Source organism: Pararge aegeria, chromosome 1, assembly GCF_905163445.1.
Source record: "Pararge aegeria chromosome 1, ilParAegt1.1, whole genome shotgun sequence".
NCBI lineage: Eukaryota > Metazoa > Arthropoda > Insecta > Lepidoptera > Nymphalidae > Pararge > Pararge aegeria.
The window spans coordinates 11,730,938-11,744,353 of record NC_053180.1 but is presented as its reverse complement, the minus strand read 5'-3'; the positions used below and the strand labels follow the sequence as shown (position 1 = coordinate 11,744,353).

The following is a 13,416-nucleotide window of genomic DNA, read 5'->3' as shown; positions in this document are numbered from 1 at the left end:
CTGTCACACTGATTGATCTATCAACGAGCCCAAACGCCCAAACGGCTGGGCGTATCAAGCTGAAATGTAACATAGGTACATCTTGTGATTTAACGGACTTTGACAAAATCCCTTAGGTTCGGAAATGTAATAAAAGCACACTACACATGGATGTAATATCGAATATGAAATAATATTCCCAAGCACATTATATTTAAATAATGAACTGCACACAATTTTCAACTTATATAATAATGTCATAAATAAATATACTACGACAATACAAATATCGCCATCTAGCCCCAAAGTTAGTATAGTTTGTGTTATGGGTATTAGTTGACTGATGAATATTTTTTTGAATAATATAGGTACATAAATACTTATAATATACAGATAAACACCCAGACACTGAAAAACATTAATGTTCATAACACAAACTTTTCCCAGTTTTGGGAATAGACTCCACGGCCTTGGACTCAGAAAGCAGGGTCGCTGCCCAATACGCCAATCGGCCGTCTAAGCCAACATAGATCATTCTCTTTAAGTTAACAGGTTAATGGGTTTGGCTCGTGTTTTTCTACAATTAAATGCCTTTTAAAAATGCGCATGTCAAACGTTCACTCCAAGAGCTTTTCATAATATTATCGTTATGTTCAAATCTGGATACATCATGAAAATTTAGTTTGAAAGAGCAACGTTTTAAGTGTTTAAACATCTCGTAAATTCAAAAACACATAACGTTCTCGTAGACCAATTTAAGAGAATACGGATTGATGATAAAAAAGAAAAGAAAGGTAAAGACTTCAAGCATTCCAGCGAAAATGAATGTTGAGCCACTCTAATCTTATTCTGAACGGAAGTTGGAAATATTTAAGAGAGCGAAAGCATAAGTTGAGCATACGATAGAATTGGTTTAGTAGCTTATCGGTTATTTAATTGTGGAAAATGTTAGTCAATACTACTCAGCTACGTAAATTCGTACTGTTAAGTCACTTTACTACTAAAACTACTAAAGGTACTTTTTAAAACATATTTTTTTAAACCAACTTTTTTACCATGTGCGTAACATTTTTGAACCAAGTGAGTGAGAAAACTATGCATTTTAGCATTGCAACAACAATGCATGCTTAAAAATTATAGCTACAATATTCAAGTTATCTTAATTAACTAATAAACTAAGGAACTTTACTTATGCCTTTTTAAAATATCCCTAACAACCAGAGCTAAGCTATTTTAAAGCAATCCTATTAGCTGGTTTCAATAGTTTCCCAAACACCGCATTCCCGCAGCTCAGACAGCTTTAGGTCTGGACATAATAAAAGCTTAACATTTTTCAACCATATTCTTATCAACCCATCACCGGCCCACTACAAGGCACGGGTCTCCTTCCACAGTGAGAAGGGTTTAAGGAAATAAGTCCAATCCGCACTGGGTTTGACTTAAACCCTTAAAGATCTTACATCATAGAGAACTCATGCAGGTTTCCTCACGATGTTTTCTTTCACCGTTGAAGCATGTGATAAGACGTTGAAATAACTTGGAAAAGCTAGAGGTGCGTGTCGGAATTCAAAGTCAAAGACAAAGGCATATATTTCTTTATTCAAATAGGCATTCGAACTAAGCCTCCCGAAATTTAAGTCAACGTCTTACCTACTTGGCTATCACCGCTACAACAACATTATCGTGAATTAATTAAAAATATATTTATAAAGATGTCATTGAGTAAGGGCGCACGAAAAATAAAAATAAACTATTTATTATTTTTCTACCAGGTTAATGCCAGCAGTTCTCGTGGTGATGGGATTGGCAATGACTTGGGTGCCGCATCTGGGTTCAGGCCCAATGTGGGACGCGGTGGTCAAACGTGAGCGAGATATATGCAGAAGCAACTGGTGGCAACTGGTGATTTTGATGCCGAATCTCTTCCCATTTGAACATCTGTGCTTGCCACAGGCTTGGTAAGTATTTGTCATTATCATCGCTTTACGGGCCCACCACAAGGTACGGAAGAAATATTTTAGAAGGATTTAGGAAGGATTTTAGAAGGACTACGATATCGCATGCAGAATTGGTACACGTCGCAAGCTTTTGAAATCAATATGGAGTACTCACAAAAGTGCCGGTTTCCTCAAGATCTTTTCCTAGCAAATGATATTGAATTGCTTGAAACGTACATAACTCGGAAACATACATGTATTTTTGGTAAGTTCCTAAAAAGCAATCATGTTAGTGTGCTTTATGATAAAATATTGTTTTAAGAAATAACGATATTAATAAATTATTTACTAATTACATCGCTTAATTAGTTTATTGGAGAAATGAATGAACATCCGTTCTAGATCTTTCAAAAAAAATATTACTTAATTATTAACCTGTCATTAAAATACATGTCGCTATTTTACAGCGAATTACTGGGAAAATCAAGAAATTATTACAAATATTTAAAATACGAAGCTTGAGATTTTTAAATACTTAATTTTTAACCATAGCAACTTGGCCCGATAGGTCTAGAAGAATGTAACATTGGTCATTCATTATTGTTCAGCAACAATATTGACCCTTTGTTATAAGTAGTATAACAATAAAGGTCAGTTTAGCTCAAAATATCTATTATGCAGAGTGAGTTATAAAAATAATTTAATTTGCAGGATAGAATAGTAGTTTAGTAATTCAACAATCCTACTAATAATTTACATTCTTAAGTACTTTAATTGAAAGGCAGTCCGAAAGTTAAGAAATAAAATATCGCTTGCTTCAACGGTGAAGGAAAACATCGAAAAGTAACCTGCATGCCTGAGAGTTGAATGCGTGTGAAGTCCACCAATGCGCACTAGGCATATATATGTTTTAGTCAGTGAGTGACAAACTCTCTTACAAACTAACTCTTTGTCAAAAATCAATTCATAATCTATTAAATCTATGGGAAGCTTAGTTAGGGAGTAAAATATTTATTATAATTTATTTATTTTTGTAATTTATATTTATTACTTAAGTATTACTTTGCGTACACCCTAACCCTTCTTCTTAACTTCATGTATTCAATTTGATTTGGTAGGTTGCCTGGTAGAGATCGCTTTTAAACGAAAAGGCCTTCTATTGTACCTTTGCTCCTTTATTTTAATTGTGTATTTTTTTAATGCTGGTTTTTTAATTTGGTGTACAGTAAAGTGTATTACATTAATTCATTCAAAATACGGACCAAAGAACAAACATGCTTTCGCATTTATACTATTAGTATGGATTGACGGACGCAGATGACCAGCCATTTTTGTTCAGAATTTGCTAGTTAGGTAGGTTAATGTGTTTGTTCGTACAACTTTCTTAGACACATAATTACTGATACAGAAAAAACAGAAACTTAACAGTAAAAAAAGGTTGTTATAGTTATTTGATAAAGAGTAACGCCATTGCATTTATATTTGTACTGACCTGCGAGTATTTAACTAAAAAATAACGCAATATTGTGTTAGCCAAAATATGACAGTTAATCAGATGTCCTCAGACTTAAGAAGTTTTCGAGTCCAAGGTTTGTTTAATAGCAAACTCATGATGTGTACCGCTTTACACAGTGCAGTATGTTGTAATATTGCACAAGTTTACACGACATAATGATATTTGTCTCAGAAGAATGGCGCAGTAAAATTTTATTCATAAGAGATGTTTTGTGATAACTCTGTTTAATAACTTGTGTAGACATATTTGTAATTTATCTCGCAGCTACATTACCTATATAAGTATTCTAAATGAATAAAAACAATAACGTTTATTTCGGATAAAATTCCATAGCGTGTGATCACAGTAAGATTATAAAATCATTTATTTATTTATCATTTATAAATTTTTGCGAACAGTTATTGTTCGGATAGTTGTTTCGAACAATCGTCAATGAAAATTCCTCACTCTGGGGCCCTGACCACCGCTTGCTTGGGTACTAAAAAGCCCCGGAAGTAATGGAGTGTTTTTTTTTATATAAAAATTTAAAATTAATTATATGGTTAAAAATTTTAATCGTGTTTTATATTTTTCTTTTATAATTTCAGTGTTGAAAATTTAAAAAAAGAAGTATAGAAATAAATGATAGGTAAATAATCTTACTCCATAAGGGGATTTTCCTAACACTTCTTTTCTTCTTCGTTTTTTTCGATTTTCTATTATTTTTAAGTTCTGTGCGTTTCAAGGAAACAGGTGAAGGAAAACATCGTGAGGAAACCTGCATACCTTAGAGTGCCCCATAATGTTCTCAAAGGTTTGTGAAGTCCACAAATCTTCAGTGGGCCAGCGTGGTGGACTACGGCCTTAACCCATTCCTCACATTGTGGGAGGAGACCCGTGCCCAGTAGTGGGCTGGTAAACGGTTTAAATGATGATGATTATGATACGTACGTCGTTATAGTAGTTATAGACCCTCTGCGTATATAACATCCACAAGCTGTATGTATAAAATGTATGGTAATATGCTCTGAATTGTGTAAGCTTCACTAAGCTTTCTTCTTTATGATAATCCAAAAACGATTAAGTAGCTAACTCTCAAGGACGTGCTGGACTGGGAAAAGAAAGGCATACAATAGAACTCTGTAGAAAGCAGTATGAACATGTTTATTGAGTTATTGGTATTAATCATTAATCCATTGATGCGGGGTGGCCTCTAAAGGGATTTCAGTGGGAAGGAGAGTCGTCTTATCTATCCCAATTTCCTATGAATTACTAAAATGTAATCCTTTCGTGCAAATCCAAGGCTAACTAGCATCTTTTTTGCTTGGCAGCATTTATTTTGAATATACCAGTACGTAGACTTCACCTCTTCCACTTTCTCGTTGGTATAGAGGTTAGCATGTTTAACTACGGATCACGAGATCCTGTATATCTCGAGTCGGGCTAGTAGCCCGGAGTTATCAAATAGGCGGTGTTAAACCCCGTGCCACAAGAGTACGTCGGTCCCCGTTTAATTTCACTAACTTGTGATAAAAGTCGTTGACTTCCACCGAACCACATTGAAGCAAAGTGGTGGGGATATGCTCTGAAAAACCCTTTTTTAAGAGATAGGATGCCTGATTCCAGCTATGGGACGTTAATAGGCAGAACTCTACTTGTGACGGTGATGAACCCTACTTTCCAGGTTTTAATGTAACCTACTGTGACCAGTCCGATTTGACTGCAATTTAACCTAGGTAGGTGATGATGCAGTCTTAGGTTGTAGCCAGCTAGCCTTCCTGGGTATGGCTCTATTAAACTCACACCATCATTTTCATCGGCAGTAATTCTTTGTCGGTAGGGCGATATCTAGCCTCGCCTCCCACCAGAAAAGATCAAAGAAAATTGGACTCCCCACTAAAAATACCACAACGCCCACCACTACTATAAAAATCTTCAGGATTTTTAGTATAACCAACTTATCCCAGTCTTGTATAATTTTAAAATCAGTAAAATGTGTAAAGCACTTTCCTAGGTGGCTTACTTTACTAGCTACGAGTATATTACATGTTTATATTATGAGATGGGATTCTTTCAACTTCACTGTCTTCAATGTCACGGTCACTGAGCCACCTGCAGATGTAATCCGTGCATTAATGGTTACTACATTCGGTACACTGTAACTAAGAGTTCAAGGCTGGCTTGTTTCACTACCGTACGGTACAATTCGTATAAGAACTACATCGCAATTGTAAGGTCGTATTCAAATACCGAAACTCTTAAGCGAAAGTGAAAGTACACCTAATGCTCCTTGTTTTAGGTTTGTATTTTCTGTATTACTGAATTATTATAATAATTATTATATATACTATAATTATTTAACACTAACTTTGGTAAGTAAGTCTGTAGGCACACGTAATTGCCATAAAAAAAAAGTGACTACACAAGTGACAGACTAACTTGAGAATTTCCAGGATTAAAAAAGTCTATGTTAATCTTCGTCCTCTAAATTGTGTTGTTAGTATTGAATGAATGAATGCATGAATGAATATACTTTTGCACACCACAAAAAAGTACATAGAAAAAATAGAAAAGCACAAAACAACGTGTACAGTTATATTGGTGTACCGGTCAGACGATGGACCTTTCCAAGGTTATAAATTGAAAAACTTTTGTTTCACAACTTTTAACTTAGTTCACTACATTAGGGAAAATAACTTTACAACGTTGACATTATAATACAGCGCATATCAGCTGTATTTACATTTAACGTTACCTCGTCGAACCCGGTACTTTCTCGCTCATAACTTTACAAACAAATTATCTCTCTAAAACAAATAATAGTGATACTCATAATATTATGAGTGTTGGTTTAGAACCCCCTTTTCCACCAAACTTGCCTAAAGACACAAGCAAATCTTTATTTTACACCTCACGCCCGTGCCCTAGAAAATCAGCGACTAGCTACTAATTTTACGGTAAATGCAAGTGGAAATTGCCAAGATTACGCATTTAATTGACATAAATGGCTTGAATTTCGTAATTTTATGCGTAGATTATAATGCTAGTTAATATTTACGATTATATATAATATAATGATAAATTTGTAGGTTATTATAATATAGAGATGAATTGTGATTGTTCTGTATACTTACATCTTAAATTTAAAACATGAACTTTAAAAACTAGAAACCTGACATTTCAGGTGTTTAATAAACACTTATGGAGGTATATTTTATAAAAGCAGAATGAATTATGAAAATTATGTAAACCAATGAGGGGATTCCTCATTAAACCAAATTCGCATTGCAATATTACATGCTCGACTTCTTCTCGCGGATTATAGCAAATGAAGCTCTTTATGCGGAGTTTAGGAAATAAAGCTTAATTTTTATAACTATACATATTCTCGGAGTTGGACTTGCTTTAACGTGAAGGCAAGCATCGTGAGGAAACCTACTAAGACTTCTCCGTAATGTCTTCAAAGGCGTGTGAAATATACTTGGCCAGCGTGGTGTTTTACGGCCTTAACCGTTGTCTTTCCGTCTTTCCTGTAGTAGGCTGGTAATGGGTTAACTAATTACCATTATAGCAAATTTGTTACGCTTAATTTATTTGGTGTCATCACGTTGTCTTTTTGACATTTTAAGCTTCGTGTCAGGAGGAAATGCTGGATAGGTTCTGGGCCACGAGGCCACTTAAAAAATATTTAAGTTTTATGCAGTCTGCCTATTGTTATATTAGTAAATAAAAGAATTAACGAGCATGACTTTTTTCTGCCTTATAATATAAGTATTACGATGGTAAATTAGTAATTTAATTTAGACTGAAAATTCTTATTTACTACGCAAAACTCCATTTATTAGCCTAACGATGCAAAACATTGTTATACTAATACAAATGAAACTTGTAGAAATCATTCTACTTTAACCAAAATAAATTCCTAGGACTTTTATAACATTCTTCATTTAGAAAAGAAATAAAATCTTCTAGCATACAATCTTGGAGTTCTACAAGGTTATTTTTTGGAAACTCCTGTGTTCTAAATAAATCATCATTATCATTTGAACCGACAGAAGTTCTCTGCCGTTCTGCAATTCAAGGTAATTTTTATTTTAATATTAAATTGTTTGCAGGTACCTCGGAACTGACACGCAGCTTTTCTTCATAACCTTAATAGTTCTGCTCATCATCTGGAAGTGGCCGAAGACTGGGGTTCCTATCCTATCAAGTGTCATGGTCATCAGTCTCATCATACCATTCTTACAAAGTTACTTCATGAATCTACTACCCATCAGAGTCAGCATCTTTCCGGAGTACGTTTTTTGTTCTAATTTAATGGGATACGATTTTAGTTTTTGATTGAAAACTCCTGAGATATTCTCATAAATTTTCACATATCTGGTAAAATATCACACAAGGTTTATAGGGCATTGGTTTATGTTTCATATACAAACCTTTATAAAAGGGTTTTGAATATTTTGGTTTACCTATTGCTCCGCCATTTCCCTTTTTGTTTTAGTCCGGCCACGCATAATCTATATAAAGATTTAATGCATGTAAGTTTTTTGGAAATAATAATGAAAGACATAGGTAAGCCTGGATCCACATTCCATACTTATATATTCCAACCACTTAAAATTATAGTTGTAATACTGTTCAGGTGTTACTTTACTTCTATCTTTTTAAAAACAACCTACATAAAATAATTAAAATGTCAAAGATAAGAGTGTGTCCCCGTTTGAAAATGAATTTTCTTATTTACTAAAATAATTGTTTTTATGCTTTTTATTTACTAACTTTACTTTCTTTGGGACTTCTTCTTCTGCTTGTGTCTCGCCTGGACCCTGGTGTCCCGTCGATCGGTTACGGTCTATTGTAACGCCAATTTACTCGAGACTTACATCGGTTTTAAAAAAAAATCATTTAAACAAACTGTTGCTTGATAAAGTCAATTTTTATCCAAACGTATTATTTACCTCATTTTTTTTTTTTCTAGATCCATAAGAGACATTTTTGGCTACAACGATACATTCTATCATGCTTACGTTTCTGCACAAGGGAATTGGGCTGGCTACCATCTCGGAGTCCTGACTGCCTGGTTCTATCATAAGGCACAGACTAAAAAATGGGACTTAGGTGAATCTTGGGTAAGTGTTTCTGGAGGAAAAATTAATGCTCATTTTATTTTATATATATAACCTAACAGATTCTCTATGGAGATAAATAGATATAGAAAATATTCCGGCCAAAATTAGACATAAATTGTTTATCGCTTAAAAAAATTAAGTACCAGCGCAGAGTTTCGATATTTACAAAGTTGATGTCCTTGCCTCGGAGAATACCCAGTCCATGTATTGGAGCAACGTGGTGGATCCTACCTATCAGATTATACTAAAACTAACCCTGGCTATGAAAAATTGTTTAACTCTATATATTTGGTGGTCTCAGTTAAATAATGTTTAAAAATTAATTTTACAACAATGCTTTAAATTATTGAAGGCGCTGATACGCTGAGCTCCCTTAAAGCCTTTTATATTAACTAACAATATGGGGATGATTTATTTAGAATGGTACTTTATGCATTTAACTATGACAAATTTAAATTATTCTTAAAGTCTTAAATAAATTAGTTGAGGGTTTAAATTGTTGTTATTTTTTTTTTCTCGCCTTCAATTTATTTAATTATTTTGTTTTTCAGCTTTTGAAGCTTATGTGCTTAGTTTCTATCCCAGTTGCACTCGGAACAGTTCTCATGGGCTGGGACTTACACGATCGAGAGGCGTCAGCTTTTGAAGCAGCCGTGTTCAACACTTTGAACCAGAACTTCTTCGCATTGGCAATTTGTGTATTTATCATTGGATACTTCTATAAATGTAACAGTAAGTGTTCTTTGTAATTGTATACTTTTAGATATAACATATTGATATAAAAATAATTTAATATATGTTATACTAGCGGACCCCAGCGCCATCTGTCGGGCTGATTAGTGAATCTAAACCATCCAGTGGGTGTCCCACACGCATACCAAAAAAATCATTCAAATCAGTCCAGTCGTTTAGCAGGACTTTAGTGACATACACACGCTCACAAGAAATATATATATAAAAATTACGAAAATACCCACATCGCCATCTAGCCCCAAAGTAAGCGTAGCTTGTGATATGGGTAAGATAGCTGATGAATATTTATGAATAATATACATAAATACTTTTAATATACAGATAAACAGCCAGACACTGAAAAACATTCATGTTCATCACACAAACATTTATCAACTGTGGGAATCGAACCCACAGCTTCAGACTCAGATAGCAGAGTCACTGCTCACTGATTCAATCGGCACTTACAAAACGAGTTTCTTGCATACCCTGCGAGTTGTTTCGCTGTTTATAGGCGTTGGTTTTTCAAGTTCCAGCATAAAATATGATAATAAAAGATAAAGGTCACTAACCCGGAACAACTCTAAAATTTCTATATCTTTTCAATGTGAGAGGAGGTCTGTACCACTGCGCTTTGTACTGTATATTGTGTACTGTGCTGTGCTATGTACTTTAATAAATCAAATTAAAATCACATAATAACTTCATTGGTAAGTTATTATGTTAAATATAAGGTAAAATACCTGGCATAATAACTTTATATTGAGGTTATCTTTATCTTCTTCTTCAGTCAGTTTTCCGGAAGAGTTTTCAAAATCAAATCAAAAGTTTTCAGGATTAATGTTTAACAAATTAAATCAAAATTTAATTTATTCTAAAAGGGCCGATGAAGGTCTTTTGATTCGACACATTTTTTTACATTGTAGTGAGATAATGGTGATAACTACATTTTTCAACTCTAAACTAGGTATAACTAAGGCTTTCCCTCATATAGCTGCTTAAAACTAAGTCCCGGTCTGGTCTAAGAAAACAGCCCAATGAACTTGGCCGAGTAATAAGCTGAGGATGATAAACCACTGATTAAATGATTAAAAGATAACGTCATGAATATTTTCTATATTATATGTTGTTTCAACTTTATAAACAAGTTAAGGTTAAATTAATTATAATATTATCCTCCTAAACCTCCCAAACCCTTATTACCAACTCGACCATTGAAATTGGTATTTTGATTATATCCTTTTTAACTCATCCTTTATTATACCGTTACCTCATTTGATTTATTTAAGCAAAAAATAAGAAGCTTACAGAATAAGCTCGTATCACAATAGAAAAAGGTTATTTTTTTAAAAATAAAAATTTCTTTCTGCGAGCGAGATAATCTAGACTAAATGGAAGAGATAGAAGTATAAATTACGTATAAGTACCTACCTTATAATATGTAGTTTCATCTTAAACTTAACCATCCGGAGCATTTCAGTTGGAGTTATTCGCGGTAATTGAATATTTGACACCTATTGCCCCGAATCCAAATGTTAGGAACGTGGGAGAATATTATACACAATTCAATATCAATTGAATAATAATATTGGTTGTATCGTGGTCCTTCAGTTCAATATATTATATAACCAAGCTATTACAGCTGCTATCTGTATTCAATTATTTATGATTTCTCTGTATTAAAGATTTCTATAATGTAAAATATAATTGTAAACTATTTTATCAAATCAAGGAAACACTAAAAAAAAACAATTTTTTTTTAGTGTACACTTCCAGATTATATGAATAACAAAATAGGTAAAGATTATTTAAATCCATTTTTGTCGTCTTCGTCGTAGTTAGTAGTCTATAGATTTCAATATTCTGATCTCAGGAAAAAATGTGTCAATTGCAAATGGCTGACTTTAAACGAGGACGTATGGTAATCGAAACATAAAAATATTTTTGATTCGAAACCAACACAGGTAGATTAGGTAAAAGCATTGTGAAGTTCATCCTAGATACCAATAGTATATAAAATATTTTTTTGATAAAACGACACAAGTACCTTCCATGGGCTTATTTAAATAAATAAAGTTTAGATTTTATTCTGATAATTTATACCTAGCATAATTAATTGCTCTATACTGAGTCAATACAAAAGTTTTCTCAAGCTGACCACCGAAGTTTCATTTGAACCACCAAAGCTTGTTCCCTGAGATAAAAATGAATGAGAAGGAGTTTGAACTTATTTAATTACTTAGAAAGACATCCACAAGAACAAAACATCTCATAAAATACAAAAATATTAATGAAGAAGCAAATATTTTTAATTTTTATTTGATCTCGCCTGTTAATTTGATAAAGCAAAAGCATAAGCTAAAATATTAAAGTAAAATGCCAATATTTTTATAGCAACGCACAGTAGTCGGAAATGCTTCTAAATAAATGGCAATAATCCAATGTCTATGTGAAAGGAAATTGTAAAACACTCAAACCCTTTCAAACGACCCTTCAATTCATACTGGCCATGTTATTCACGGCTCCATTATCCGCTTTCTATTTCATAGACTAAGTAAGTAAATGCGCTTTATTTTATTCATCAGATGACTACAAAACTTAACGACAAACTAATTTATTCGTCTCATTTTCCTTTTTGCATGTTTATATACTCGTAAATGTAAGAATGCATATATAATATGTCCGTATAAATTTATATATTTATTGTTCTCTTCAGTTTGGTTGCCTGCTTTTTGTACAACTATGTTTAGTGGCGTGCAAAGGGTTTTTGACCTGGGTATGCATAAAGAAGGAATATGGCATAAAATTGAAAAATCCTTCCCCTTTATGAGTTATACAAAAATTTTAGGGGAATGCATTGCTTTTGTGCATGTAGGAAGTGTACGCAACTGACAATGTTTCGTTTTAGCGAAACAAGTATACTTTTTTCTTTTTCTTAATTTAATCTAAGTTCGGTATGTTTGCAAGTTGTTCGGTCACTGCCAATTATTTCAACAAACGCTATGAAATAGAAAATTTTTATTACAAACAATGGTGCCTGAAATCACAAATAGCGCACGTATGGCTCATATAAACTTTGCTAACTAAAACTGTAGCCGCTTCACTTATCAATTTTATAAGGTGGCTCAAGCGCAAAAACTACCTCTCTGGCGCAGCGGTGAGCGCTGTAAATTTAAGCAGGAGGTCCCGGATTCGACTCCCGGCAAGGGCAATTTGGGAATTAATGATTTCTGATTTTTTTCTGGTCTGGTCTGGTGGGAGGCTTTGGCCGTGACTAGTTACCACCCTACCGACAAAGACCGCCTCTAAGCGATTTAGTGTTCCGGTGCGATGAGGCTTCAGAGATTTTCTCAAAAAATTGATAAGTGGAACGTCACGAATTGAAATCTCAACCGGTGATGTCACGCTATTAAAATAATCCTCCCTTACTAGTACTATAAATGTGAATGTTACTTTGTTTGTCGTTTACTACTGAACAACTCAACAATAGTCAAAGTCAAAGTCAAAAATATCTTTATTCAAGTAGGCCCACAGGTGGCACTTTTGATGCGTACATAAGAATTACACGGTAGTGAGATGATGGCGATAACCACATTCGTAAACTTAAAACTAAAGCTACGAGGGTTCCAAACGCGTCCCGGTCTAAGAAGAAGCCCACAACAAACTTAGCCGGGTGTTTTTTTTTTTTTTTTTTTTTTTCGCCATCTCACAATGTAATTTTAAATTATTAGAAGAGCAACCTGGTTAGAGCAATAATTTACACCCAAGCTTTTTTATCGTTTACGTAGTCCTTTATACTATAATAGGACTTTTCTATAAGCTTACGTTTAATACAAACTTTGAACTTTTTAAGAGACATCTCCAAGATGTCAATTGGTAGTTTATTGTAGAATTGTATGCAATTTCCTTTAAACGAATTATGAATTTTATGTAACCTAGTATATTGCACTGTAAGTTTATTCTTACTTCTAATGTTTAAATTATTGCAGTCACATTTTTTCTTAAATTTAGAAATGTTTTTATGGACGTACATTAAATTTTCAAATATGTACTGACTATACACTGTCATTATTTTAAAATCTTTAAATTTATCTCTCAACGACTCTCTCGGACCCATTTTGTAGATAGAACGAACAGCCCTCTT

The 13,416-nt window shown here is 33.6% G+C and overlaps 1 protein-coding gene across 1 annotated transcript in view; it reads left to right on the top strand.

Annotated features, from left to right (window-relative positions):
• Window positions 1–13,416, top strand: part of LOC120624599 (regulator of hypoxia-inducible factor 1-like) — a 30,427-nt gene that overhangs the window by 11,781 nt on the left and 5,230 nt on the right. The window contains exons 7-10 of the mRNA XM_039891245.1: window positions 1,752–1,937; window positions 7,527–7,706; window positions 8,390–8,540; window positions 9,092–9,272. Of these exons, the coding sequence (XP_039747179.1) occupies window positions 1,752–1,937; window positions 7,527–7,706; window positions 8,390–8,540; window positions 9,092–9,272 (698 nt within the window). The remainder of the gene's footprint in view (window positions 1–1,751; window positions 1,938–7,526; window positions 7,707–8,389; window positions 8,541–9,091; window positions 9,273–13,416) is intronic.